Source organism: Procambarus clarkii, chromosome 94 (assembly GCF_040958095.1).
Source record: "Procambarus clarkii isolate CNS0578487 chromosome 94, FALCON_Pclarkii_2.0, whole genome shotgun sequence".
NCBI classification, from domain to species: Eukaryota; Metazoa; Arthropoda; class Malacostraca; order Decapoda; family Cambaridae; genus Procambarus; species Procambarus clarkii.
The window spans coordinates 12,956,683-12,982,557 of NC_091243.1; the positions used below are offsets into that span (position 1 = coordinate 12,956,683).

The 25,875-nt window shown below is 47.9% G+C and overlaps 2 protein-coding genes across 2 annotated transcripts in view; both read left to right on the forward strand.

Moving 5' to 3' along the window:
* Positions 1–25,875, forward strand: part of LOC123747424 (transcription factor ets-4) — a 104,868-nt gene that overhangs the window by 48,785 nt on the left and 30,208 nt on the right. The window lies entirely within an intron of this gene.
* Positions 2,905–3,804, forward strand: LOC138360050 (cingulin-like protein 1). The gene has a single exon (XM_069319985.1). The coding sequence runs from the start codon at positions 2,905–2,907 to the stop codon at positions 3,802–3,804; it is 900 nt and encodes a 299-aa protein (XP_069176086.1).

The window sequence follows — 25,875 nt, forward strand, 5'->3', positions numbered from 1 at the left end:
CAATGGGAACTCTGTACTTGGTTAAGCAAAGTTCCCCAAAATGCCTTCCCCAGGATGCAGGCAAAAGCAGTGGCCTAACTCCTGATTACCTCTTTACCGCTTGGTGAATGAGCGAAAAGGGTGAATAGAGGCATCAGGTGAAAGGAAACGCTCCTAACTCTCTCTCTGCTGCCGTAAAGCCAACAATGTTGATTAGGAAAACTGATTTCATCCCGCTCGTTAAAACGATCTTTTCGCGAACTCAATTCACAAAGCCAAGAGACTCATCAATGTGAATTCTGACAAACTTTGTGCCACCACAATGGCTGAGGGGGCCTGACGGCTGAGTGGACAGCGTTCGGGATTCGTAATCTCAAGGATCCGGGTTCGTTCCCCGGCGGAGGTGGAAATAAATGGGCAGAGTTTCTTTTACCCTAATGCCTCTGTTCGCCTAGCAGTAAATAGGTACCTGGGAGTTAGACAGTTACAATGGGTTGCTTCCTGGGGGTGTGTAACAAAAAGGATGCCTAGTCGAGAACCGGGCCGCAAGGACGCTAAGCCCCGAAATCATCTCAAGATAACCAAAATAACCACTTATTGATGTGATACCAATAGAACACGACTCGTGTTCAATAAGGAAGGAATATCAAATAGTTTTATTTAATTAGACTTCTGAGACCAGTAAATATGAGAATCCAATATTATATTTGGGGTAACTAAACTATTAATTCTATATTTTAAAGTGTAAATTCATTTTCCATGGAGAATTTGGGTTATTTGTGTGGCTGTTTGAGTGCCTCCTCCCCCCCCCCCCCCCTCCTGGGCTCCCAGCAGTACCATATAGTGCCTATGTTATGTTCATTTGTGACCAACTACATCCATCTACACATATATGTGTGTATATGTGTGTATATCACGAAAATAAACACGTGATTAAAAATGTGACAGTGTCAGACCACGGAGGAAAATTGAAACAAGAATTTCCTTAAGTACTTTCGTATATTAATACATCTTCAGAAGGAGTGTGTATATATATATATACTCTTGATCAATATATACACTTGTGCAGTTCCTCCTGCAGAAGAATGATACATTTAAAGTTATCCAAACATAAGGAAGCAACTCTAACGTTCCCTGCTGGATAACAGCGACTCACGGGGAAAAGGAATGAAAATTTTATATTCAATAAACCGGAGTCTTATTGTCAGTGCTGACACGGACTATTCGCTCGAGGGTGTTCGCTGTCAGAGGCGACGGTGAACACTACCGAGCTCATACTATTCCACAGTCGTCGGCCTACTGCGTCGCGGGGTGTCATCGCTCAGGAGGACTGGCTTCTCCAAAGTCTGGAGGGATAGCTCCTCTAGGGATAGGGGGACACGATAGTTCCCTATCCGTCAACTAGGGGACAATGACCGTACAGCTGTTAACCTTGTTAACAGCTGCAGCGAGGGACTGCAGCTGTTAACAAGGTTAATCAGACCCTCCAGCGACTCATAAGTAACAAGACTGCCCTCTCAGTGCTGGTCGCTGACACCTCACAACTCTTCACCGGTAATTGGCACATTACCTTTCTCGATCTTCGGGGTTTTGTGAAGCTAAGTTTCCGGCAGTGTCACTTATGGCTTTCACTGAAGGGGTTCCTCTTCCTTCACTGAAGGGGGACCCTATTCAGTCACTGCTGGAGTTCACCGTTGGATAAACCTTTAGTCTCCGCTGTGATCTCCTGAATACATCCAATTTGCAATACAAACTGACCAAATTTATTCAGATATTTCACACTTTTTAATAGTTGTTTTAATATTTAGTGATTTAAAATTTGATACAACTTTCAACCTCAAGCAAATGTATGTTTTGAATTATCAATAAATATTGTAGCGCCAATTGTTTTTAATTATTAATTGATTTAAAATGTACTAATTTATCAATTTTAACTTATCGTTGGTGATAAAAGTGAGAGTAAGAGTGAGGGAGAGAGAGAGAGAGAGAGAGAGAGAGAGAGAGAGAGAGAGAGAGAGAGAGAGAGAGAGAGAGAGAGAGAGAGAGAGAGTGAGAACGAGATAGATACGAGTCTCTCCCTCAAGTTACCGCTCAAGCACTTGGGATGGACGGTAGAGCGACGGTCTCGCTTCATGCAGGTCGGAGTTCAATCCCCGACCGTCCACCAAGTGGTTGGGCACCATTCCTTTCCCCTCCCCCCCAACCCAAATCCTTATCCTGAACCCCTTCCAAGTGCCAAGTCGTAATAATTTGGCACTTTCCCTGATAACTCCCTTCCATCAAGTTAATAAATATATATAAAACTGTTGAACTGGTCGACCAGTCAAACAAAACACAGAAATCAAAGAAAATAAAAAAAAAATATGAACTGAAAACTTTATATACTTCACTTCATTAAACTGAGAAGAAAGTTAAAATATTTGGCTTTATCGGTTGTGTAACGTTGGTTGTGATCACAACTTCCTGTCGAGTTATAGTTGTGTGTTGGAGAACATTTATAGTGACCATACACGTAGTGTGACAGCCTTATAGTGACCATACACGTAGTGTGACAATTGTATAGTGACCATACACGTAGTGTGACAGCTGTATAGTGACCATACACGTAGTGTGACAGCCTTATAGTGACCATACACGTAGTGTGACAATTGTATAGTGACCATACACGTAGTGTGACAGCCTTATAGTGACCATACACGTAGTGTGACAATTGTATAGTGACCATACACGTAGTGTGACAGCCTTATAGTGACCATACACGTAGTGTGACAATTGTATAGTGACCATACACGTAGTGTGACAATTGTATAGTGACCATACACGCAGTGTGACAACCTTGACGCATGGTGATCATGAGGAACACGTAATGAGTGCATGAACAGCCTTACTATTCAAAGATCATTGATGTGATCTATGCATAAGAGAATGAAAAATCCCCACACAGCTGCACGAGAAGACGTCAGGGACCTCACAGCTGCACGAGAAGACCTCGGGGATCTCACAGCTGCACGAGAAGACCTCAGGGACCTCACAGCTGCACGGGAAGACCTCAGGGATCTCACAGCTGCACGAGAAGACCTCAGGGACCTCACAGCTGCACTAGAAGACCTCAGGGACCTCACAGCTGCACGAGAAGACCTCAGGGACCCCGACAGCAGCACGAGAAGACCTCAGGGACCTCACAGCTGCACGAGAAGACCACAGGGACCTCAGCTGCACGGGAAGACCTCTCGAGCCCAGCAGCTGCACGAGAAGACCTCAGAGACCTCACAGCTGCACGAGAAGACCTCTCGAGCTCACAGCTGCACGAGAAGACCTCAGGGACCTCACAGCTGCACGAGAAGACCTCTCGAGCTCACAGCTGCACGAGAAGACCTCTCGAGCTCACAGCTGCACGAGAAGACCTCAGGGACCTCACAGCTGCACGAAAAGACCTCTCGAGCTCACAGCTGCACGAGAAGACCTCTCGAGCTCACAGCTGCACGAGAAGACCTCAGGGATCTCACAGCTGCACGAGAAGACATCAGGGACCTCACAGCTGCACGGGAAGACCTCAGAGACCTCACAGCTGCACGAGAAGACCACAGGGACCTCAGCTGCACGAGAAGACCTCAGGGACCTCACAGCTGCACGAGAAGGCCTCAGGGACCTCACAGCTGCACGGGAAGACCTCAGGGACCTCACAGCTGCACGGGAAGACCTCAGAGACCTCACAGCTGCACGGGAAGACCTCTCGAGCCCAGCAGCTGCATGAGAAGACCTCAGAGACCTCACAGCTGCACGGGAAGACCTCTCGAGCCCAGCAGCTGCACGAGAAGACCTTAGAGACCTCACAGCTGCACGAGAAGACCTCTCGAGCCCAGCAGCTGCACGAGAGGGAAACATATTTTGACTCACAACTCGCAATAACATGGCAATAGCTTTCCAGAAACGAGGTAGATTTCCAGGAGAAATACACTCCAGAAAAGCGACTGGAAAACAAAACTGAGCTGAAACAGACAAAAGGCTTTTTTTATAATTGTGGTCTGAGTCGATAAAAGCCTCGTGGGTGCTACACACTGGGAATGTGACTTCCTGTTCCTCTCATGTCTGTTTCTGCATCATTTCTTACGGTAATTCAACGTGTTCCAGTATATACCTTAATGTTGTTTACGTGTATGCGTACTGGCTGTTCAAACGAAATATTAAAACATACATTGATATATATATTTAGTCCAAGTACATGTACAAATGTATACTAAACCGAGCATTTATTAAGCACGTTTATAAGAACGTAATGTTATGCTTGGTAAGGTTATATTTGGCTTGGAAATCGTGCAAAAGTTTGGTTGGTTTAAGTTCGACGATGACAGAATACACTGTGGTCAGAGACGCAAATGTTATGATTTTTGTTTTTAAATTGTCGGAAGTGACGTTTTTCACTGGAAGGAAAATATGTGTCATACGCTCAAGGTACCGGACGACCCCGTGAACGCCTAGCCCCAGCGCCAGCTGGAGCTGCGACAGCTTACGACACAGCTGGGGTCCCACTTCTGATGAAAAGCTACTGTCGCAGACCGGACATTTCCCCCCGCGCACCTGGCGTCAGGGGGGACCTCTCGCAGCTCCTCAAACACTCTCGTAAAAATCGTTGCTTCCTTACATAGTAACGCGATGAGGTCCTTTGTGTGTCTTTATTACCAGTGAGCTCAAAGATCAAGACGACTTTGATCCCAGTCGTGCTTGAGGACGCGACCCGAGAAGTCTTGCAAGGAAATGTCTTCAAGTTTTGCGAGTCTCTGAGGATGAACATACAAGCGTGAAGAAAGAATGACTACTTCTCCTTCCCCTCCAAACATTCTCCCTCCGTCTCTCCTTCCTTCCCCCCTTAAATCCTCCCATTTCCTCCCCACCTGGTGCATCCGGCAGGGTCTGGGGCCGGATGTGGCTGCCTCTTATGGGGGTTCGACAGCGTCTGGGTACCAAATGAGGGTGGACCCCTTCATGGGGGGGTCCTGCATCCGGCCCAAGCAGCGTCTGGAGCCGGATGCTGCCCCCTCTGATGGTGGATCCCACATCTTCCGAGGCCAGATGATGCCAGATTAGCTATAATGGCTACAAAATAGACATCACACCAAAACTATTCACGAACTAACTGACAGTGAAGTTGATACATACTATTATTTCCATCGAGTTTACATAGGTATGTTCCTGGATCCCATCATCACCATCATGGGGTCCATCATCACCATCATGGGGTCCATCATCATCTTCCTGTCACCACTACCTAAACTTGGTCAAATAAATCAGAACAGGAAAACTCGATATCGTCACCCCGAGAAGAAAGCTTCTCTTAGATCCTTCCACTTGCAATTTCTTACGAACGCTTACCACGTCCCGCTGGACTGATGGAGCCTGTGGCCGGCTCTTCCACTTGTGGGGAAAAGGATTTTACGGACATCAGAATCCATCTGAGACGTGGAAAAGAGACTATTGGCTGGCAGGTGGTGCTGTGCTCTTGATTCCTGGCACTCTATGCCACACTCACTCAATCCTTCCCTCCTCACACACACACACACACACATACACATACACATACACATACACACACACACACACACACACACTCACACACACTCACACACACACACACACACACACACACACACACACACACACACACACACACACACACACACACACACACACACATGCATTAGGCAGTGATGTGGTGGAGGCTAACTCCATACACAGTTTCAAATGTAGATATGATAGAGCCCAGTAGGCTCAGGAACCTGTACACCAGTAGATTGACGGTTGAGAGGCGGGACTAAAGAGCCAAAGCTCAACCCCCGCAAGCACAACTAGGTACGTAAACACACACACACACACACACACACACACACACACACACACACACACACACACACACACACACACACACACACACGCACGCACGCACACACACTCAGGGGGGACCTTGAGGCTGAGTGGATAGCGCTCGGGGGTCGTAATCCTAAGGTACCGGGTTCGATTCACTGCCGAAGTGGAAACAAATGGGCAGAGTTTTTTCCACCCTGATGCCCCTGTTAACCTAGCAGTAAATAGGTTCCTGGGAGTTAGACAGCTGCTACGGGCTGTTTCCTGGAGATATGTATGTATGTTAGAAATACATGTAGTAGATATAACAAAGTAAAAATTGATTGGTTAGAAAGACTGGTGTCCAAGGGTTAATAGCTCGGTTCTGCAGACACAAATAGCAAATACAAATAGTAAACACTGTGTGTGTGTGTGTGTGTGTGTGTGTGTGTGTACTCACCTAATTGTACTCACCTAATTGTGCTTGCGGGGGTTGAGCTCTGGCTCTTTGGTCCCGCCTCTCAACCGTCAATCAACTGGTGTACAGATTCCTGAGCCTATTGGGCTCTATCATATCTACATTTGAAACTGTGTATGGAGTCAGCCTCCACCACATCACTTCCTAATGCATTCCATTTACTAACTACTCTGACACTGAAAAAGTTCTTTCTAACGTCTCTGTGGCTCATTTGGGTACTCAGCTTCCACCTGTGTCCCCTTGTTCGCGTCCCACCAGTGTTGAATAGTTCATCCTTGTTTACCCGGTCGATTCCCCTGAGGATTTTGTAGGTTGTGATCATGTCCCCCCTTACTCTTCTGTCTTCCAGTGTCGTGAGGTGCATTTCCCGCAGCCTTTCCTCATAACTCATGCCTCTTAGTTCTGGGACTAGTCTAGTAGCATACCTTTGGACTTTTTCCAGCTTCGTCTTGTGCTTGACAAGGTACGGGCTCCATGCTGGGGCCGCATACTCCAGGATTGGTCTTACATATGTGGTGTACAAGATTCTGAATGATTCCTTACACAGGTTCCTGAACGCCGTTCTGATGTTAGCCAGCCTCGCATATGCCGCAGACGTTATTCTCTTTATGTGGGCTTCAGGAGACAGGTTTGGTGTGATATCAACTCCTAGATCTTTCTCTCTGTCTGTTTCATTAAGTACTTCATCTCCTATTCTGTATCCTGTGCCTGGCCTCCTGTTTCCACTGCCTAGTTTCATTACTTTGCATTTACTCGGGTTGAACTTCAACAGCCATTTGTTGGACCATTCACTCAGTCTATCCAGGTCATCTTGTAGCCTCCTACTATCATCCTCTGTTTCAATCCTCCTCATAATTTTTGCATCGTCGGCAAACATTGAGAGGAACGAATCTATACCCTCTGGGAGATCATTTACATATACCAGAAACAGTATAGGTCCAAGGACTGACCCCTGCGGGACTCCACTTGTGACGTCTCGCCAATCTGAGGCCTCACCCCTCACACAGACTCGTTGTCTCCTGTTGCTTAGGTATTCCTCTATCCACCGGAGTACCTTCCCTCTCACCCCAGCCTGCATCTCCAACTTTCGCACTAGCCTCTTGTGTGGTACTGTATCAAAGGCTTTCTGACAATCCAAAAATATGCAGTCTGCCCACCCTTCTCTTTCTTGCCTTATTTTTGTTGCCTGGTCGTAGAATTCAAGTAACCCTGTGAGGCAGGACCTGCCATCCCTGAACCCATGTTGATGCTGTGTTACAAAGTTCCTTCGCTCCAGATGCTCCACTAGTTTTTTTCGCACAATCTTCTCCATCAGCTTGCATGGTATGCAGGTTAGGGACACTGGCCTGTAGTTCAGTGCCTCCTGTCTATCCCCTTTCTTGTATATCGGGACTACGTTAGCTGCTTTCCAAATATCTGGCAGTTCCCCTGTTGCCAGTGATTTGTTATACACTATGGAGAGTGGTAGGCTCAGTTCTCTTGCTCCTTCCTTTAGAATCCTAGGGGAGATTCCATCTGGGCCTATAGCCTTCGTCACGTCCAACTCTAGTAAACACTTCCTTACTTCCCCACTGGTAATCTCAAACTCTTCCAGTGGTTCCTGGTTAGCTATTCCCTCACTTACCTCTGGAATTTCTCCTTGTTCTAAGGTGAAGACCTCCTGGAATTTCTTATTCAATTCCTCACACACTTCCTTGTCATTTGTAGTGAATCCTTCCGCCCCTATCCTTAATCTCATAACCTGTTCCTTTGCTGTTGTTTTTCTCCTAATGTGGCTATGCAACAATTTAGGCTGAGTCTTTGCCTTGCTTGCGATGTCATTTTCGTATTGTCTTTCTGTGTGTGTGTGTGTGTGTGTGTGTGTGTGTGTGTGTGTGTGTGTGTGTGTGTGTGTGTGTGTGTGTGTGTGTGTGTGTGTGTTCTGGCCACGTACTTGCACCCAATGGCCTGACATACAGTGTAACGTTTCTGGCTCTTGGTAACACTAACAAACTCTGTACTATCACACATGCATACATTAAAGTGTCTTGGTCATGGTAAAGTGTCTTCTTGAAGTGTTCCATCTACTGTATATAACTCTACGGTGTCTTTCCCCTGGTACACTATCATGCCACACAGGACTGCTGGCATTACTCTACATCAAAGGCAGAATAATGCGTACAGCAATGTGCTTGTAATATTAGGGTGTTCTGCCTGACATATGCTGCTAGTCCCCCACGTACCGCGAGAGATACCACCACTGCTCGACCATGGACCAGGGAACCTCAGTAGCGCGTTCAGTCAATGGTGATATCTTACCTCTATAATCTCAGGAAGGCATTGGTATGATACGATATCTTCGGCCACTTGATTGTCTATTTGTCCAGCACTTAGCTTTCTAATGATGCAAAATGAGATATTGAGAGCGAACAAGAGAAAGATAGTGGGACACACAGACACACACACACACACACACACACACACACACACACACACACACACACACACCGGGCTGCTTCCTGGTGTGTGTGTGTGTTAGATAGAAATATATGTAGTGGCTACAATAGAGAAAAAATTGATTAGGCGGGGTTCAAGGGTTAACAGCTCGATTCTACACACACACACACACACACACACACACACACACACACACACACACACACACACACTCACACACGCAGACAGGCAGACAGAAGAGAACAACAGATAACAAAATATGACCATTTGAAGGAACGCTTCCAATTTCTTATTCATATTTTCTGAAGTTTAATGTCACCTGTACACCATGTGTTGTAATTAAGTAATGTAACAGGTAACACTGTATCTCAAATGAGCCACCAAACACGAAGGAAAATAAGGAGATGCAAAAATCAGCGCAGAAGATGAGGAAGAGATAATTGGGCACTAAGTTATGTGGCGTAATTTGTTTCATTCTTGATTGCTAACTTGTGCTAACTTGATGACAATTATCTCAGAGGAGCAATAACACAATTATCTTGCTTATTGGAATACGACACGACGCCACGTCGACGCTACACGTCAGACTCGAGCCCCACCACCACCAACTATCACTACCAGTACCCCTATTGCCACCACTATTACCACTGCCACCATAATACGTAATAGTGGGGAGGGTGGTTGTGGCGGATGGTGGTTGTGGAGGGTGGTTATGAAGAGTGGTTGTGGAGAGTAGTGGTTGTGGTTGTAACGACGACCCACATGGACCCAACGTGTCAACAAAGTCATCCTTAAGTGTTGTGTGAATTTCATTCCAAACAGTAAATATATTTCATCCCCTGCAAGATGGTTCAGGCCTCACCTGGCGAGACAGGTGAAGAGTGAGGACCTTGGGGCCTCACCTGGCGAGACAGGTGAAGAGTGAGGACCTTGGGGCCTCACCTGGCGAAGCAGGTGAAGAGTGAGGACCTTGGGGCCTCACCTGGCGAAGCAGGTGAAGAGTGAGGACCTTGGGGCCTCACCTGGCGAGACAGGTGAAGAGTGAGGACCTTGACGCCCCACCTGGCGAAGCAGGTGAAGAGTGAGGACCTTGGGGCCTCACCTGGCGAGACAGGTGAAGAGTGAGGACCTTGGGGCCTCACCTGGCGAGACAGGTGAAGAGTGAGGACCTTGGGGCCTCACCTGGCGAGACAGGTGAAGAGTGAGGACCTTGGGGCCTCACCTGGCGAAGCAGGTGAAGAGTGAGGACCTTGGGGCCTCACCTGGCGAGACAGGTGAAGAGTGAGGACCTTGGGGCCTCACCTGGCGAAGCAGGTGAAGAGTGAGGACCTTGACGCCTCACCTGGCGAAGCAGGTGAAGAGTGAGAACCTTAACGCCTCACCTGGCGAAGCAGGTGAAGAGTGAGGACCTTGACGCCTCACCTGGCGAAGCAGGTGAAGAGTGAGGACCTTGACGCCTCACCTGGCGAGACAGGTGAAGAGTGAGGACCTTGACGCCTCACCTGGCGAGACAGGTGAAGAGTGAGGACCTCGAGACGCGAGACGTCTGTCATAAGGTGTTGCAAGGACCCGTCGCCAGCTCCTGCATTACTTAATTACACCTTAACAACTTTCCTTCACGGCCCTGCAGGCTAGCATGCCCCTCTGGTTAGTATTATTATTATTATTATTACACAAAAATCCCATTAACGTGATAAATGAACAAATCCACAAGGGCCTGAATGGGGGTTCGAACTATATACTAAATGCTCCCAGACGAGCGATAGTCAACTATCACGTCGTGGTGCAGTCGACTTGAGTGCGTCTCGGAGCATCCAACGCATAGGTTCGAACCCTCATCACTGCTCCTACGGATTTTCTCATTATTATACTTATTATTGGACTCTTATTATTGTTAATATTGTTAGTTGTATCATCAAATTCATAGAGAAATCACATTAACGTGTTCTACATCAATGAGAAATTCAACTGGGGTTGTGAGGTGTCTCGAACGCTCGACCCAGAATATCCCAGTCGCTAACTACTGGGGCACCACATCTTGGGGGCTGTTCGGTGGGAGAGCCGTGTTGCCTACACCCGAGGGCTTGTGTGGGGGTCATTTGTACAACTTGGACTGACCTGTTGACCAGGCCACACACTAGAAAGTGAAGGGACGACGACGTTTCGGTCCGTCCTGGACCATTCTTAAGTCCATTCATACAATCGACTTGAGAATGGTCCAAGACGGACCGAAACGTCGTCGTCCCTTCACCTTCTAGTGTATGGTCTGGTCAACATACTTCAGCCACGTTATTGTGACTCCTCGCCTGCATTTAGACTGGCCTGTTGTGGCTCAATCAGAGCACCAATGTCACTCATACCATCCTAATGACACAACAACAGCCAATAGCTACAGAAAAAAACTTGTCGATCGTCCTTGTCTGTAAAGACTGAGTACTTTCTAAGGCAGTGGTGTGAGTGTCGTCGGCACAGTACCATCACCCAAGACAGGCACTAGTGACGGTAGTGGTGCCATGTGCACTCTCTGACTACTTCATATGCATACCCACCCCCGTCAGTCGTCCAGAGGACACTGTTGTGTGAACAAGTGTGTGCATCAACTAACACCTCGATGTGCAGCCACTGCGACACGGACACTCCACCAAGGTATGTCCATATGATCATAGATTAGTTTGGCTCTCAGTACCACAGAACAATACATTACACAAAGAGCTTTCCTCACGTAGAAAAAATTAATGTTCATTGACCCATGTATTTTGTGAAACAGCATTAACATAGATGCTGTTTTATATATATATATATATATATATATATATATATATATATATATATATATATATATATATATATATATATATATATATATATATAGATGTGTCTTGAAGCCTGGCGTAGGCATTAATAAACTCAGCTTCACAGAAAACGCTTCCTCTTTGCATTCTGTGCTTGTGTAATTTCCCATGGTAGCTCTCCTCAGAACTAGTTACTGGTCTCTGGATGAATACGAATTAAGGAATATGGTTACGTTATTAAATGCCAAACGACAAGTTTAACAAACTTAACTAATGATGTGTATAAAAAAGGTCGTTTATGATAACCAAGTCACCATGAAATATAAAGAACGGAGAAATAGGAGGTGAAACTTGTGTAAAATGTTTGGAGAGTGACACTCTCTCCCGTCCTTCACCTGCGCCTCTAGAGGCCATAAATTTTGATGGCTTTACGAAGATAATCTTTCCTGTGTTTGTTATATTATCACCGTGTATATCTGTGTATGCTAAGTGACAGTCAGCACCTGGTTATACTCACAGTCACAGTGGGAATATCTCACAGTAAGCACTGTGTAACACTGTAGCACAGAATAGCTCACAGTCAGCCCTAGGTTACACTGTAGCACACAGAATAATACAATACTACATGCTGGTACTTGGCGGCCTTTGAGTGTCTGTGATTTCTCTCCTCTCAAGTCTTCAATCTTTTGAACATGAAGATGGAATAGCTATGTCTAGTGCAATTTCATCTTCGTTACATGCAAATTTAGCTGTTCAGTCTCTATCATCACGATGAGTTATGTTTGTGTGAGATTGTGTTCATTTAAAAAGAGATTTGGAACCCTTTATTCTGAGCAGCGAACAGGTTATTTATGTTCGCTAATATGAGGTTCTTGTCCTCGTTCTTGCAAGAGAACTTTTTAACTGCCTTAAGAGCAGGCAGTTACTCCTCCCGCTGCTTGTTTAAGTGCGCTGGTAGGTAGTTGTACTGCAGGTAGTTCTGTTAGTGCATAGTTCAGGCAGATGCTTTAGATGATATTGGTAGTTTGGTAGTTTATTTGGTCGCATAGCACAGTGCTATGCGACCAGAAGGTTACAGTGAGCCGTCAGTGTAAACATATTACTAACCACACTTGTAAAAGAGGTTGTTTGAGACGAGCAAGATATTCAGCATCCATCTTAGTGATGGTGTGTGTATGATGCATGGATGGTGAAGTGCAGATAAATTAGAATATATCAATAATATCTTAATTGCTGTTAATAGGTGTGACTAGTTTGATGTTAATGAGAATGGTACTCCATGCACTTATCATACAATGAGTGCAGTGTGTTAGCACCAATCACTGAGCAACATTGTTCAACTCCGTGAACTGATACCACATACTAGGAAAAGCCAAGAGTTGAATTCTTATCAACAGTGCCTCACCAGGGTCGTAAAACGTATTGTTCAATTAAAGAGAATTCAAAGAAATGATAACATTCCAAGTAAGTTCATACAAATAATACAGTGGGGGGGGAACATTGGGGCTCCCTCGAGCGCCGCCATAAACGGCCTTAGTACCCGCCTCTTGCATTCATTAGCTCACAGATTTGCATTCATGTCTTATCGGGGCCTCGATATTGGGTTTTCGTTCACGTTTTCCTCTTAGGGATTTATTGCTTCTCCTGATGCAGCTTATATCCATTCTTTTTGATTCCTTGAGATGTGTCTGATGCTTTTGACGCTGGTTATGCTGTATTCACTAACTGTATAATGTGCTGTATTAACTGGAACGTAGAACAGCATGTGAGCAAGACCAAGCGATGTGTGTAGTGTAGAACAGCATATTTGTGATGTTTTTCAAACATCGCGAGTTTCATCTTGACTTGAGACTGTCCATGGCTGAGTGGAACGATGTTACAAGCTGATATCTTCTCTGCTGATGATAATACGCACTTGACACGAGTCTCGAAAGATGTAAAAACTCTGTCAGGACGTTTGTAATTGCGCCTCTTGCAACTGCTCACATACACACACACACACACACACACACACACACACACACACACACACACACACACACACACACACACACACACACAGGTGGAAGCTGAGTACCCAAATGAGCCACAGAGACATTAGAAAGAACTTTTTCAGTGTCAGAGTAGTTAGTAAATGGAATGCACTAGGAAGTGATGTGGTGGAGGCTGACTCCATACACAGTTTCAAATGTAGATATGATAGAGCCCAGTAGGCTCAGGAATCTGTACACCAGTTGATTGACGGTTGAGAGGCGGGACCAAAGAGCCAAAGCTCAACCCCCGCAAGCACAATTAGGTGAGTACACACACACACACACACACACACACACACACACACACACACACACACACACAGAATGGACTGAAACGTTGTCTTTTTCCATTTCCGTGTGCGTGAGTTGAATTACTGAAGTGTGTGAGAGGTGAGCACTGAGGCAGGCCCAGAGCTACGTGATGGGTATGAGGAGAAGGGTCTTGGGGTAGGCACTAGCCACGCTAGAATAGGAAAGCGAAGTGACCTGAAAAATAAAATCCTTTTCCGGAGCGGAGAGGAAAAAATTAGAAAATGTTTACAATGACTATTGAGAAGAGGAAGGCTTGAGTCAGAGTTGGTGAGCCGTAGAGATGCGAGAAATTATTCCTTTAATATAAGATTAGTAGTAAAATAGAGTGAACTACACGAGGAGCGAGAAGTCGGGGGTCCAAGTGCTGAAGCTTGACCCCTGTAAAACACATGCATTAAACAAACCACACACTAGAAAGTGAAGGGACGACGACGTTTCTAGTGTGTGGTTTGGCCGACATATTTCAGCCACGTTATTGTGACTCCTCGCCTGCACATGCATTGAACAAACCTCGCTCAGGATACAACAACACCACAACACAGGACCCGTACGTGTACATGTAGACAGGTTCCACATATAGTTGCCCTAAATACACATTCAATAGAGACTTTCAGGAAAATCCAGCCACAATTCAGCTGGGCGACTGGGGGGGTGGGGAGGGGATGAGGAGGGGCAGATGTGTTGCTTGCATCCCCAAGCACTACTCGTCATTCATTAGCATGCTATTAATGACCCTATTCTTAGCCTGTTGCCCTTAGTGTTCTTGAGACTGCTTTGGTTAGCTGTTGTTGATGCTCAGGTGCGGCTGGTATACATCTAAAGGTTGACCAGACCACACACTAGAAATTGAAGGGACGACGACGTTTCGGTCCGTCCTGGACCATTCTCAAGTCGATTGTCTTGAGAATGGTCCAGGACGGACCGAAACGTCGTCGTCCCTTCACCTTCTAGTGTGTGGTCTGGTCAACATACTTCAGCCACGTTATTGTGACTCCTCGCCTGCATCTGAAGGTTGTTGATTACTTTATGGTTATGTAACTGTTTACAAGCTCACCATATATTACGGGCTCACCATAGCCCGTGCTACATGGACACTTCGTCCTGAGTAGCTAAATCTTTAACATCAACAATAACATATTTACAAGCGTTATTACGGACTATTCATGCCCGTGCCACCTCTTGGCTGGCTTAATCTTCACCAATCAATCAATCGTTATCAATTGGTGTTTCATTTGGTGATGGCGATGTTCCATTCACTCCTGCACCAAGTTTCATCTCCTGCATAACACAACACTCACACAATGTAAGCAGAATTAGTTATAGTTACCTTATAGTTACCCTTATAGTTACTTTCGTTTGTTGCTGGGCTTAAGACCCATCAGTTCCTGGTAGCGTATTAAGTCCACCCTCTGGACACTTCTGGCACTTCTTCCTGAAAGTTGACTTTGGACGTGTAAGACTTCACGTTGTAAGACAAGAATGATCTCGGGAACTATCGCATCACCTGAGGCAAATAACTCTCTCGTTAAGAGGTGCGCGTCACATATTTACTAGAGTGCTTGCAATGATGAAGTGTTTTCGTGGTGTGGTGGAGAAAGCTGGCGAGGAAGCACACATATACCAGGAAGTGGAAGATCAAGGCCAGAGCACAGTTACTCCATGTCTGACCATCCTCAGATAACATAGACTGTACCAGTTGACCAGACTGTGCCATAGACTGTACCAGTTGACCACAGACTGTACCATAGACTGTACCAGTTGACCACAGACTGTACCATAGACTATACCAGTTGACCAGTTGAACCTGAACCACAGATCTTAACGATGATAAAGAGAGAGAGAGAGACTGTACAGGACTGGTTGAGGCAGAGTGCTGAGTGACTGGGCAAGACTGGTTGAGGGGAAAGTGCTGAGAGTGACGGTATAGTTGAAGGAGAGTGAGAGGGGAGAGTTTTGCCTAATCCCTTCCTCAAAATCTTGGCCCTCCACCTCACCTTTCTAGGCTACTGGTTATTTACTTCTATGAATCGTATATTTGGCCGGTGTTTTTCGTATCACCAGGCTACGAGAGACATCTCCCGTCACGCAGGGTGCAGTCGCACCTCCACAAATCTCCAGTATCAGCTCTTGATACTGGTAATGGCTCAAAAGGGCCACCACTTACGGGCTATTCATGCCCGTGCAACCTTTTGGGTGGCTTAATCTTTATCATCATCATCGTATCACCAAACCGCCGTGATTCAGACGTTGGTGTCAAGAGGGTAAACCTTAGCGTAATACTAAGAAAACATGTGGCAATGAGACGCAAGGAACCCCAGCAGGTGAGAGCAGCCAGGGAATACTAATTACTGACCTACACCTGTGTTAGTCCCCACTATCATCCCTTCCACCCCCCTTCCCTGACCTCTGGTACTCCCATCTCTCCCATCCCTCCCATCCTTGCCCCATCCAGCTGTCTGGCAATATATATACACAGAATTTTTGTGATTTCAACCCCGTCCACCACACACTTGGTCCGGGAGACATCTCCCGTCACGCAGGGTGCATTCGCACCTCCACAGATCTCCAGTATCAGCTTTTGATACTGGTAATGGCTCAAAAGGGCCACCACTTACGGGCTATTCATGCCCGTGCCACCTTTTGGGTGGCTTAATCTTTATCAATCAATCAATCAATCGTGATTTCAACCGCTCCTGTGCCAGGTAAGTCCACTACGGGCTCACCATAGCCGTGCTACTTGCCCCGCTCCTGCGCCAGGTAAGTTACGGGCTCACCATAGCCCGTGCTACTTGGAACTTGTTCCGAATAGCTGAATCTATAACAACAACAACAACAGAATAGCTAGACACAGCACCGCTCCTGTGCCAGGTAAATCCACTACGGGCTCACCATAGCCCGTGCTACTTGGAACTTGTTCCGAGAAGCTGAATCTATAACAACATGTGATTTCAACACAAGGTTTTATCCCCGCTCCTGTGCCAGGTAAGTCCAATACGGGATCACCATAGCCCGTGCTACTTGGAACTTTCAGTTCCCAGTAGCTGAATCTTAAACAACATGTGATTTACATTTTACTGTCTTCTTGTATTTAATAGTTTTCACGTGCGTGTTCTATCAGTTCTCCGGTCAGCGATGATGTTGGGTCTGACCACCTCTTCCCAGCACCCAAATTCATTGCCTTGCACTAACCAAAGATAAACTCTTGTAGCCACCTGTTAGGATATTCTTTCAGTGTGATAATGTGTTCTTGTAGTTTTCTACAGTCTTCTTCCTTGCTCATCCTCCTCGTCATCACGTCGACCACCAAGATTAATGTTAGAGAATCCTTCCTTCTGTCTCACCAATTACAAAGTTTAACCCTTCAACTGCTCAGCTAATTAAATAGTCCAACATCGAGGTACTTGTGACAACAAAATGGTTCATAAAACTAATCTAAAAAATGGTAGATAGCGATTGGAGCCGAAGCTTGCAGGGCGAGAAGATGTAAACTCTAGTTCTAATACCATTCTGAACGTTGATTGTTCAAAGCGAAGCTTCGGGTCCCTGCATTTTATTATCGTATTTACAAATACAATCGTTTATTTTGCTAACTTCCACAACGTTTCGTCTAACTTATTTAAGTTACTGAAGACTCTGACGCTGAAGAAGTTCCTTCTAGCATCTCCGTGAATCTTTGTCGCCTTTAGTGTTCATCTCTGGCGCTTGTTCTCATGTTCGAAGCTGTGAACAATGCTGCTTTCTTTACTGGCTTCCTTTACAGTCTTATAAGTTATCATGTGTAACCTCTCTTTCAGCATGAGTGCGTGTGTGTACTCACCTAGTTGTACTCACCTAGTTGTACTCACCTAGTTGTGATTGAGGGGGTTGAGCTTTGGCTCTTTGGTCCCGCCTCTCAACCGTCAATCAACAGGTGTACAGGTTCCTGAACTTATTGGGCTCTATCAAATCAACACTTAAAACTGTGTATGGAGTCTGTCTCCACCACATTACTGCCTAATGCATTTCATTTGTGTGTGTGTGTGTGTGTGTGTGTGTATGTGTGTGTGTGTACTCACCTAATTGTGCTTGCGGGGGTTGAGCTTTGGCTCTTTGGGCTCGCCTCTCAACTGTCAACCAACTGGTGTGTGTATGTGTGTGTGTGTGTGTGTGTGTGTGTGTGTGTGTGTGTGTGTGTGTGTGTGTGTGTGTGTGTGTACTCACCTAATTGTTTTTGCGGGGGTTGAGCTTTGGTTCTTTGGGCTCGCCTCTCAACTGTCAACCAACTGGTGTGTGTGTGTGTATGTGTGTGTGTGTGTGTGTGTGTGTGTGTGTGTGTGTGTGTGTGTGTGTGTGTGTGTGTGTGTGTGTGTGTGTGTGCGAGAAGTAACTACACTCACAACTCTAGCTTACACGACAGTGCACACGATTACAAATATGAGTATTAATAACCCCAACAATAACCTGCCCGCCACACCTTTCACAACAACATTGAAAACAATAAAAACATGCAGGTGTTCTATTGACTGAATCAGAAATACAACAAAACATTATTAATCTCATCTGTAATATTCTCCCTGAAGTCAGACCGCCGCCGGAACACAACTAGTGAGACGTGGATTAACTCAGACGAAACACATTAGGCATTTTAAATATGCTAAACTACAATACGTAGAAATTAGTGAATTGAATTTAATTATCAAGGGGAAATATAATAGATATTGCATGCAGCATATAGCTCTCAATGTCTGCTAGCTTATGTTATCAACAGGTTTGTGTTGCATAGTTAATCATTCTTTTAGAACCAACAAGCAATATGTGAAGTAGAGTGGAGGGGGAAAGTGTCAGGATCCTGTCTGGTGCCTCATCGCGTCGTGACATAAGACTACTGACATGTTGTTGTTGTTATTGATTCAGCAACTGGGAACAAAAAGTTGCAAGTAGCACGGGCTATGGTGATCCCGTAGAGGACTTACCTGGCACAGGAATGGGGCTGTAACTTGACTACTTGTAAGACTGATGAAGATTAAGCCACCACAAGAGGTGGCATGGGCATGAGTAGCCCGTAGGTGGTAGATGTTTGGAGTGAATGTAATCTCTGGTCGTGTTACATCTATAAGTGTGTCTGGTCCCTGGCGAGGAGAGACTACCAGTAGGAGGAGTCAGTATAAGACCAATTACGGGCTATTCATTCCCGTGCCACCTCTTGGGTGGCTTAATCTTCATCAACCAATCAGTACAAGGCCAGTAGGAGAGGGAGTTAGTATAAGATGGAACGTGAGGGGGCAACAAGTAGATGAGAGGAAGGAGACGCTATGCATCTGTGATTTATACAGAATATATGGAAATTCTGTTTGGAAACATAAACACCATTTATTCATGCAGAACGAGCGTCCAAAAGACAATTTGAAGCGAGCTTAAGACATCAGAAGGCGGCTAAGCTTCCCAGAACACTTGGCTGTGTCTCAATAGAGCCCCCAACTCTCCTTGTTCCCGTGCCCGTTAGTCCGAGATTCCCAGAAGACCTGGCTACGTGGTGCGACATTTGACGGGTTCCGTCCCTTTCCCCGTCCTGTCGCCTACCGTCCAGGCTTCCCAGAAGGCCCAGTACGCCCTACACCGTGTGGGTGTCGTGTGTGGCGCCCATGATGTGCGCACATGGTCTCTTCCTCCCCGCCCACCACGTGCGGCCCTCACTACGTCATCACAACAAGCACATCAGTATATTCACTCCATATTAGGAGGAGTTTTGGCAGGCAAACTCTAAGTTAATTGCAAGCATGCGCGAAGAGGTGCCGCCAGGGCCTTTGTGGCTGCCGTTGCTAGTCAGTAAATAACACGCTCTGCGGTACGAAACAATTACGTTACTTTTATGGGAACAAGACTAACACGACATTGTGTATGTTTATAAATATACGAGAATAGGAATCAGGGAAACTGGTCCATGCTACGTGGCTCGTATTTATATCCATCTAAACTCATTCATATTTGTCTAACACACACTTGAAAGAGTCCAGTGATGCCTCGGCTGTTATGTTACCCCGGTGTTTTGTTCCATAGATCTACAGCCGTTTCCAAACTAGCGTTCCTGAGTGTGGCCATGTTGACCAGACCACACACTAGAAGGTGAAGGGACGACGACGTTTCGGTCCGTCCTGGACCATTCTCATGTCGATTGAGACTTGAGAATGGTCCAGGACGGACCGAAACGTCGTCGTCCCTTCACCTTCTAGCGTGCGGTCTGGTTAACGTACTTTAGCGACGTTACTGTGACTCGTCGCTATGTTCCCCAGGGTCGCCATAGTGACCTTCGCATTCATGTCTACAATTCGTGACTTTTCGGCGTGAAGTCGGTGGGTCGCCAGAGCACAACACACTCTAGCTCTATATACATCAAGCTCTGCGGCATCCAGGGCAGCGGATTGACGCGGTACGCTGCTCTACGGCGCCAATAACAGCGGAAAGCAAGGGCCCCGTTATCTGTGTTCGCCAGCCTCGCGACACCAGCGTCCGGTGCCAGCAAGGCGACCCTCATTTACTTAATGTTGCTCGGGCTGAGGTCAAACGTAACGTGAGAAACTTAATGTTTTGTTGGGCAATCGTCGGCGAGGATCAGGATGCGACGGGCAGCGAAGTCTCGACTTCCTCGGCGTCGGTTGACGTAAATGACGCCTGTTGGTCACGGAGAGTGACGTGTGACCTCGTCTACAGGGGAAATAGACTAGACGAAGCAGCTCGTGCAGTAACACACACACACACACACACACACACGCGCGCGCACACACACACACACACACACACACACACACACACACACACACACACACACACACACACACACATACACACACACACACATACACACACACACAGTTTCAAGTGTAGATATGATAGAGCCCAATAGGCTCAGGAATCTGTACACATGTTGATTGACGGTTGAGAGGCGGGACCAAAGAGCCAGAGCTCAACCCCCGCAAACACAACTAGGTGAGTATGCACACATACACACACACACACACACACACACACACACACACACACACACACACACACACACATACACACACACACACACACACACACACACACACACACACACACACACACACACACACACGAAAATTCACTTTCGCAAACAGAGTGGTAGACGGTTGGAACAAGTTAGGTGAGAAGGTGGTAGAGGCCAAGACCGTCAGTAGTTTCAGAGCGTTATATGACAAAGAGTGCTGGGAAGACGGGACACCACGAGCGTAGCTCTCATCCTGTAACTACACTTAGGTAATTACACTTAGGTAATTACACACACTCCGTATCTCCCACTTCTCGATATTCAAACACGGAGAACAAAACCACAAGGAGCCGTGACAAGGGTTCGAATCTACGTCCGAGATGATCCCAGACGCGCTTTAATCGACTGAGCTACGACATGGTAATAAGAATTGCAACCGGGAAATCAACTTGACCTACCCTTGTGGATTTGCTCATTTGATGCATCACGCTATTGTGACTTGTGTGTGTCATACACGGAGAGTTACCCCGTTGTTCTGGGCCATGTTCAAGGGGTACAAAATACTTGGTAGCTGGTCTGTAAGGTATAGTGGTGGCCTTAATAACCCTCCAGAGGCTGATAGACCTTAAGCCCATCACCAACCAGTATGAAGCAGCCAACTTCCGTAATGTGGAAAAACCAGACAATGTGAACATTGTTCCTGAACAATACCAGAACACACCTACACCAAGAGCCTGTTTCCAGAATTCATCCCAACAATTAACTCCTATAACGGCACCATAATCTCTGTTATCTTCCCGTTGTTGAAGACAATTACTGACGCTCCCCAAGATGCAACCCCACAACAGATGCCTAACTCCCAGGTACCTCTTTACTGCTAGGAGAGCAGCGGCATCAGGTGAAAGAAAACGTGCCAAACTGTTTCTGTCCACCCTGGCGATTAATCCCGGGGTACCTCGGTTGTGAGCTGGGAACGTAGTCTACTATGCTATAGGACCCAATCCTTATTCAAATCTTCCTGAATCTCCCACCCTGGGAGGAGGCACCCTCCTCCCAGGGTGGCACCCCTCACCATGGGAGCAGGCACCCCCCACCATGGGAGGAGGCACTCCTCACCATGGGAGGAGGAGGAGGCACCCCTCACCATGGGAGGAGGCACCCCCACCGTGGGAGAAGGAGGCACCCCTCACCATGGGAGAAGGAGGCACCCCTCACCATGCGAGGAGGAGGCACCCCTCACCATGGGAGGAGGAGGCACCCCTCACCATGGGAGGAGGAGGCACCCCTCACCATGGGAGGAGGCACCCCCACCGTGGGAGAAGGAGGCACCCCTCACCATGGGAGAAGGAGGCACCCCTCACCATGGGAGGAGGAGGCACCCCTCACCATGGGAGGAGGAGGCACCCCTCACCATAGGAGAAGAAGGAGGCACCCCTCACCATGGGAGGAGGAGGCACCCCTCACCGTGGGAGAAGGAGGCACCCCTCACCATGGGAGAAGGAGGCACCCCTCACCATGGGAGGAGGAGGCACCCCTCACCATGGGAGGAGGAGGCACCCCTCACCATGGGAGGAGGAGGCACCCCTCACCATGGGAGAAGGAGGCACCCCTCACCATGGGAGAAGGAGGCACCCCTCACCATGGGAGAAGGAGGCACCCCTCACCATGGGAGAAGGAGGCACCCCTCACCATGGGAGAAGGAGGCACCCCTCACCATGGGAGAAGGAGGCACCCCTCACCATGGGAGAAGGAGGCACCCCTCACCATGGGAGAAGGAGGCGCCCCTCACCATGGGAGAAGGAGGCACCCCTCACCATGGGAGGAGGAGGCACCCCTCTGGCAGCGTGCCATGATGACGCACCCACTCAAACGTTACGTGTACCGTGGGAGAGAGTGTAGAGTGACGCCCTCACATCCTGTGTTGATGTACACTGTGGGAGGGAAGCAGCGTGACACGCCCTGGCTGATGAGTGGGAGGCCAGGTGGGTGGCCAGACCAGTGATGCACAGCGAGACACAGTCATTGTACATATAAATTAGGTCTACAGTCATTGTCACCAGTATGTGTGTGTCAGGTATATATATGTCGAGGATAGTATATGTGCTCTCACCTGAGGCTAGTGTCTGGGAATCGATCTGGGAATCGTGCTTTGTAAAGCTCTTATGTCAACAATGCATAAATATACGGAATGAGGCACACCTCACCTCACTCACACCCCACCACGTGTGGAGTGTGAGTTTAGGGAGGTGTGAGGAACCCCTCATGAGAGGAGGTGTATGAGGTTGTGAGGTAACCCGTCACACAACATTCCCCACGCCACTTAGGCACAGGCCTTGGGCCCAGACGAAACGCAGAGACTCACGACTGGTTTATCCAGGCAGTATATCGTTCAAATATCTTTTACTGTATCTTTAATAATATTTATTTGGCAGAACATTGCCCAGGGATCTCTAGTCGGGTGCATAATACTCCTCTCGCGCATTTTAAAGTATAAATGTAAAGTTTGAGTGTATTTTCTGACACGAAGGTTGTATGTTGTATACTTTAGCAAGAGGTTTTGGTCTCACGCTATTGTATACGATTTGTTTTTGTAGTTTATTGATTAATTTATAAAACGACAATAAATGATAAATTATTAGCAGAGAATTAGTCCTTCAGAGTAAAGTATTTAGCACAATATTCTCGCTTTTGACAAGTCTCAGGTTCGATTCTCGGGCAGGGCGAGACGTTTGGTCATAATTTCTTACACCTGATGTCTCTGCCCACCTTACCGCACGTAAGAACACAACGATAAGGGAAAATAGCAAAAGACACATTGCCCAATACGAGGAAGCTCCTCGTAAAGCCCAACTAAACTCACTCTTCCAGGAGCCCTTAGATCCGTCTAAGCTGTTAACAATGCAGCGAGTCCGTGTTAACGATATTTTAATCCATTAATACACAACCCGATACACCTATGTGATGAAATAATACAAGAAGGAGTTCAGTGGCCACGATGGAGTATATTTAAGACATGAACTGAAGCCAGCATGGCTTTTTTTTGAGGGGGGGTTTGGGGGGGGGAGTAAAGACGAAGGAGCTACTACAGTCGTTAAGGTTCTTAATGTGACCCTAATTGGTAAGAAGGGGATAAAACTACAGCTATACCAGCGAACTAGCGACCACTAAGCATCACAACGTTCTGCAAAACTTTCATGGAAGCAATAATTTGAGAATCTATAAGAAATTACCTAGAATATAAGTTTTAGCGGAGCGGTTTCAAGACCTCTGGTGGCCCCCCCAACACGGGTCCAGAAGACACCGCCCCGCGCTCAACAACTTACTACCATTTGCTTCAGGCATATTGGATGCGGTTGACAACAGCAGCATGTATAATAGTGGCTGTCTGGCCCCCCTCGACGCACCCATGCGTCTCTCCCCCCCATGCTCAGGGAGATCTAAGCGCGCGGATACATTCAATTATTGCAATCTGTGTGTGTATCGGAGGAAACTGAATTGAATGAGGGCATGTCTGGCGGACAGGAAACATGCTTGGAGAGGAGGGCAGGTGGATAGAGGTGGGTAGAGGTATGCCGCAGGGAGGAGGGGTGGTGCCACAGGGGGGAGGGGGTGCCACAGGGGGAGGGGGTGCCACAGGGGGGAGGGGGTGCCACAGGACGGAAGGGGTGCCACAGGGGGGGAAGGGGTGCCACAGGAGGGAAGGGGGTGCCACAGGGGGGGGAGGAGGTGCCGCAGGGAGGAGGGGTGGTGCCACAGGGAGGAGGGGGTGCCACAGGGGGGAGGGGGTGCCACAGGGGGGAGGGGGTGCCACAGGGAGGAGGGGTGGTGCCACAGGGAGGAGGGGGTGCCACAGGGGGGAGGGGGTGCCACAAGAAGGAGGAGGTGCCACAGGAGGGAAGGGGGTGTCACAGGGGGGGAGGGGTGCCACAGGAGGGAAGGGGGTGCCACAGGGGGGGAAGGGGTGCCACAGGGTGGAGGGGGTGCCACAGGAGGGAAGGGGTGCCACAGGGGGGGAAGGGGTGCCACAGGAGGGAAGGGGGTGCCACAGGGGGGGAGGGGGTGCCGCAGGGAGGAGGGGTGGTGCCACAGGGAGGAGGGGGTGCCACGGGGGGGAGGGGGTGCCACAGGGGGGAGGGGGTGCCACAGGGGGGAAGGGGGTGCCACAGGGGGGAAGGGGGTGCCACAAGAAGGAGGAGGTGCCACAGGAGGGAAGGGGGTGTCACAGGGGGGGAGGGGGTGCCACAGGAGGGAAGGGGGTGCCACAGGGGGGGAAGGGGTGCCACAGGAAGGAGGAGGTGCCACAGGAGGGAAGGGGGTGCCACAGGGGGGGAGGGGGTGCCACAGGAGGGAAGGGGGTGCCACAGGGGGGGAAGGGTGCCACAGGGGGGGGTACCCCAGGGAGGGGGTGCCACAGGAGGGAAGGGGGTGCCACAGGGGGGAGGGGGTGCCACAGGGGGGGAGGGGTGCCACAGGGGGGGGTGCCCCAGGGAGGGGGTGCAGCAGGCCTCCGTACTTGACTGACAGCTTTATATAATTGACACCAACGACCCTGATACTGGAGTGAGAAGGTAATATCAGCCAGTGTGTGAACTAGGAGAAGATAGGACCAGTGGTGTGAATATCCAGAGAGTCATGTTATAAATCGCGTCACAGTGACGGGTAGATTACACTGTGGGAGACATGACAGTCACTGCTAGCAGCGTTGGCCAGACCACACACTAGAAGGTGAAGGGACGACGACGTTTCGGTCCGTCCTGGACCATTCTCAAGTCGATTTTGGTGACGGACCGAAACGTTGTCGTCCCTTCACCTTCTAGTGTGTGGTCTGGTCAACATACTTTAGCAACGTTATTGTGACTCCTCGCCTGCATTGCTAGCAGCGATCTGAGGCACCCACGCCAATGAATCACTGTGTGAGATACAGTAAATATGACGCTGGGGGGTATACCCTGCGCTTGAAACAATCAAGTAATCCCACGTCTCTTTGGTTGATCGTTGCAATAGATTTTCATGCATCTCTTG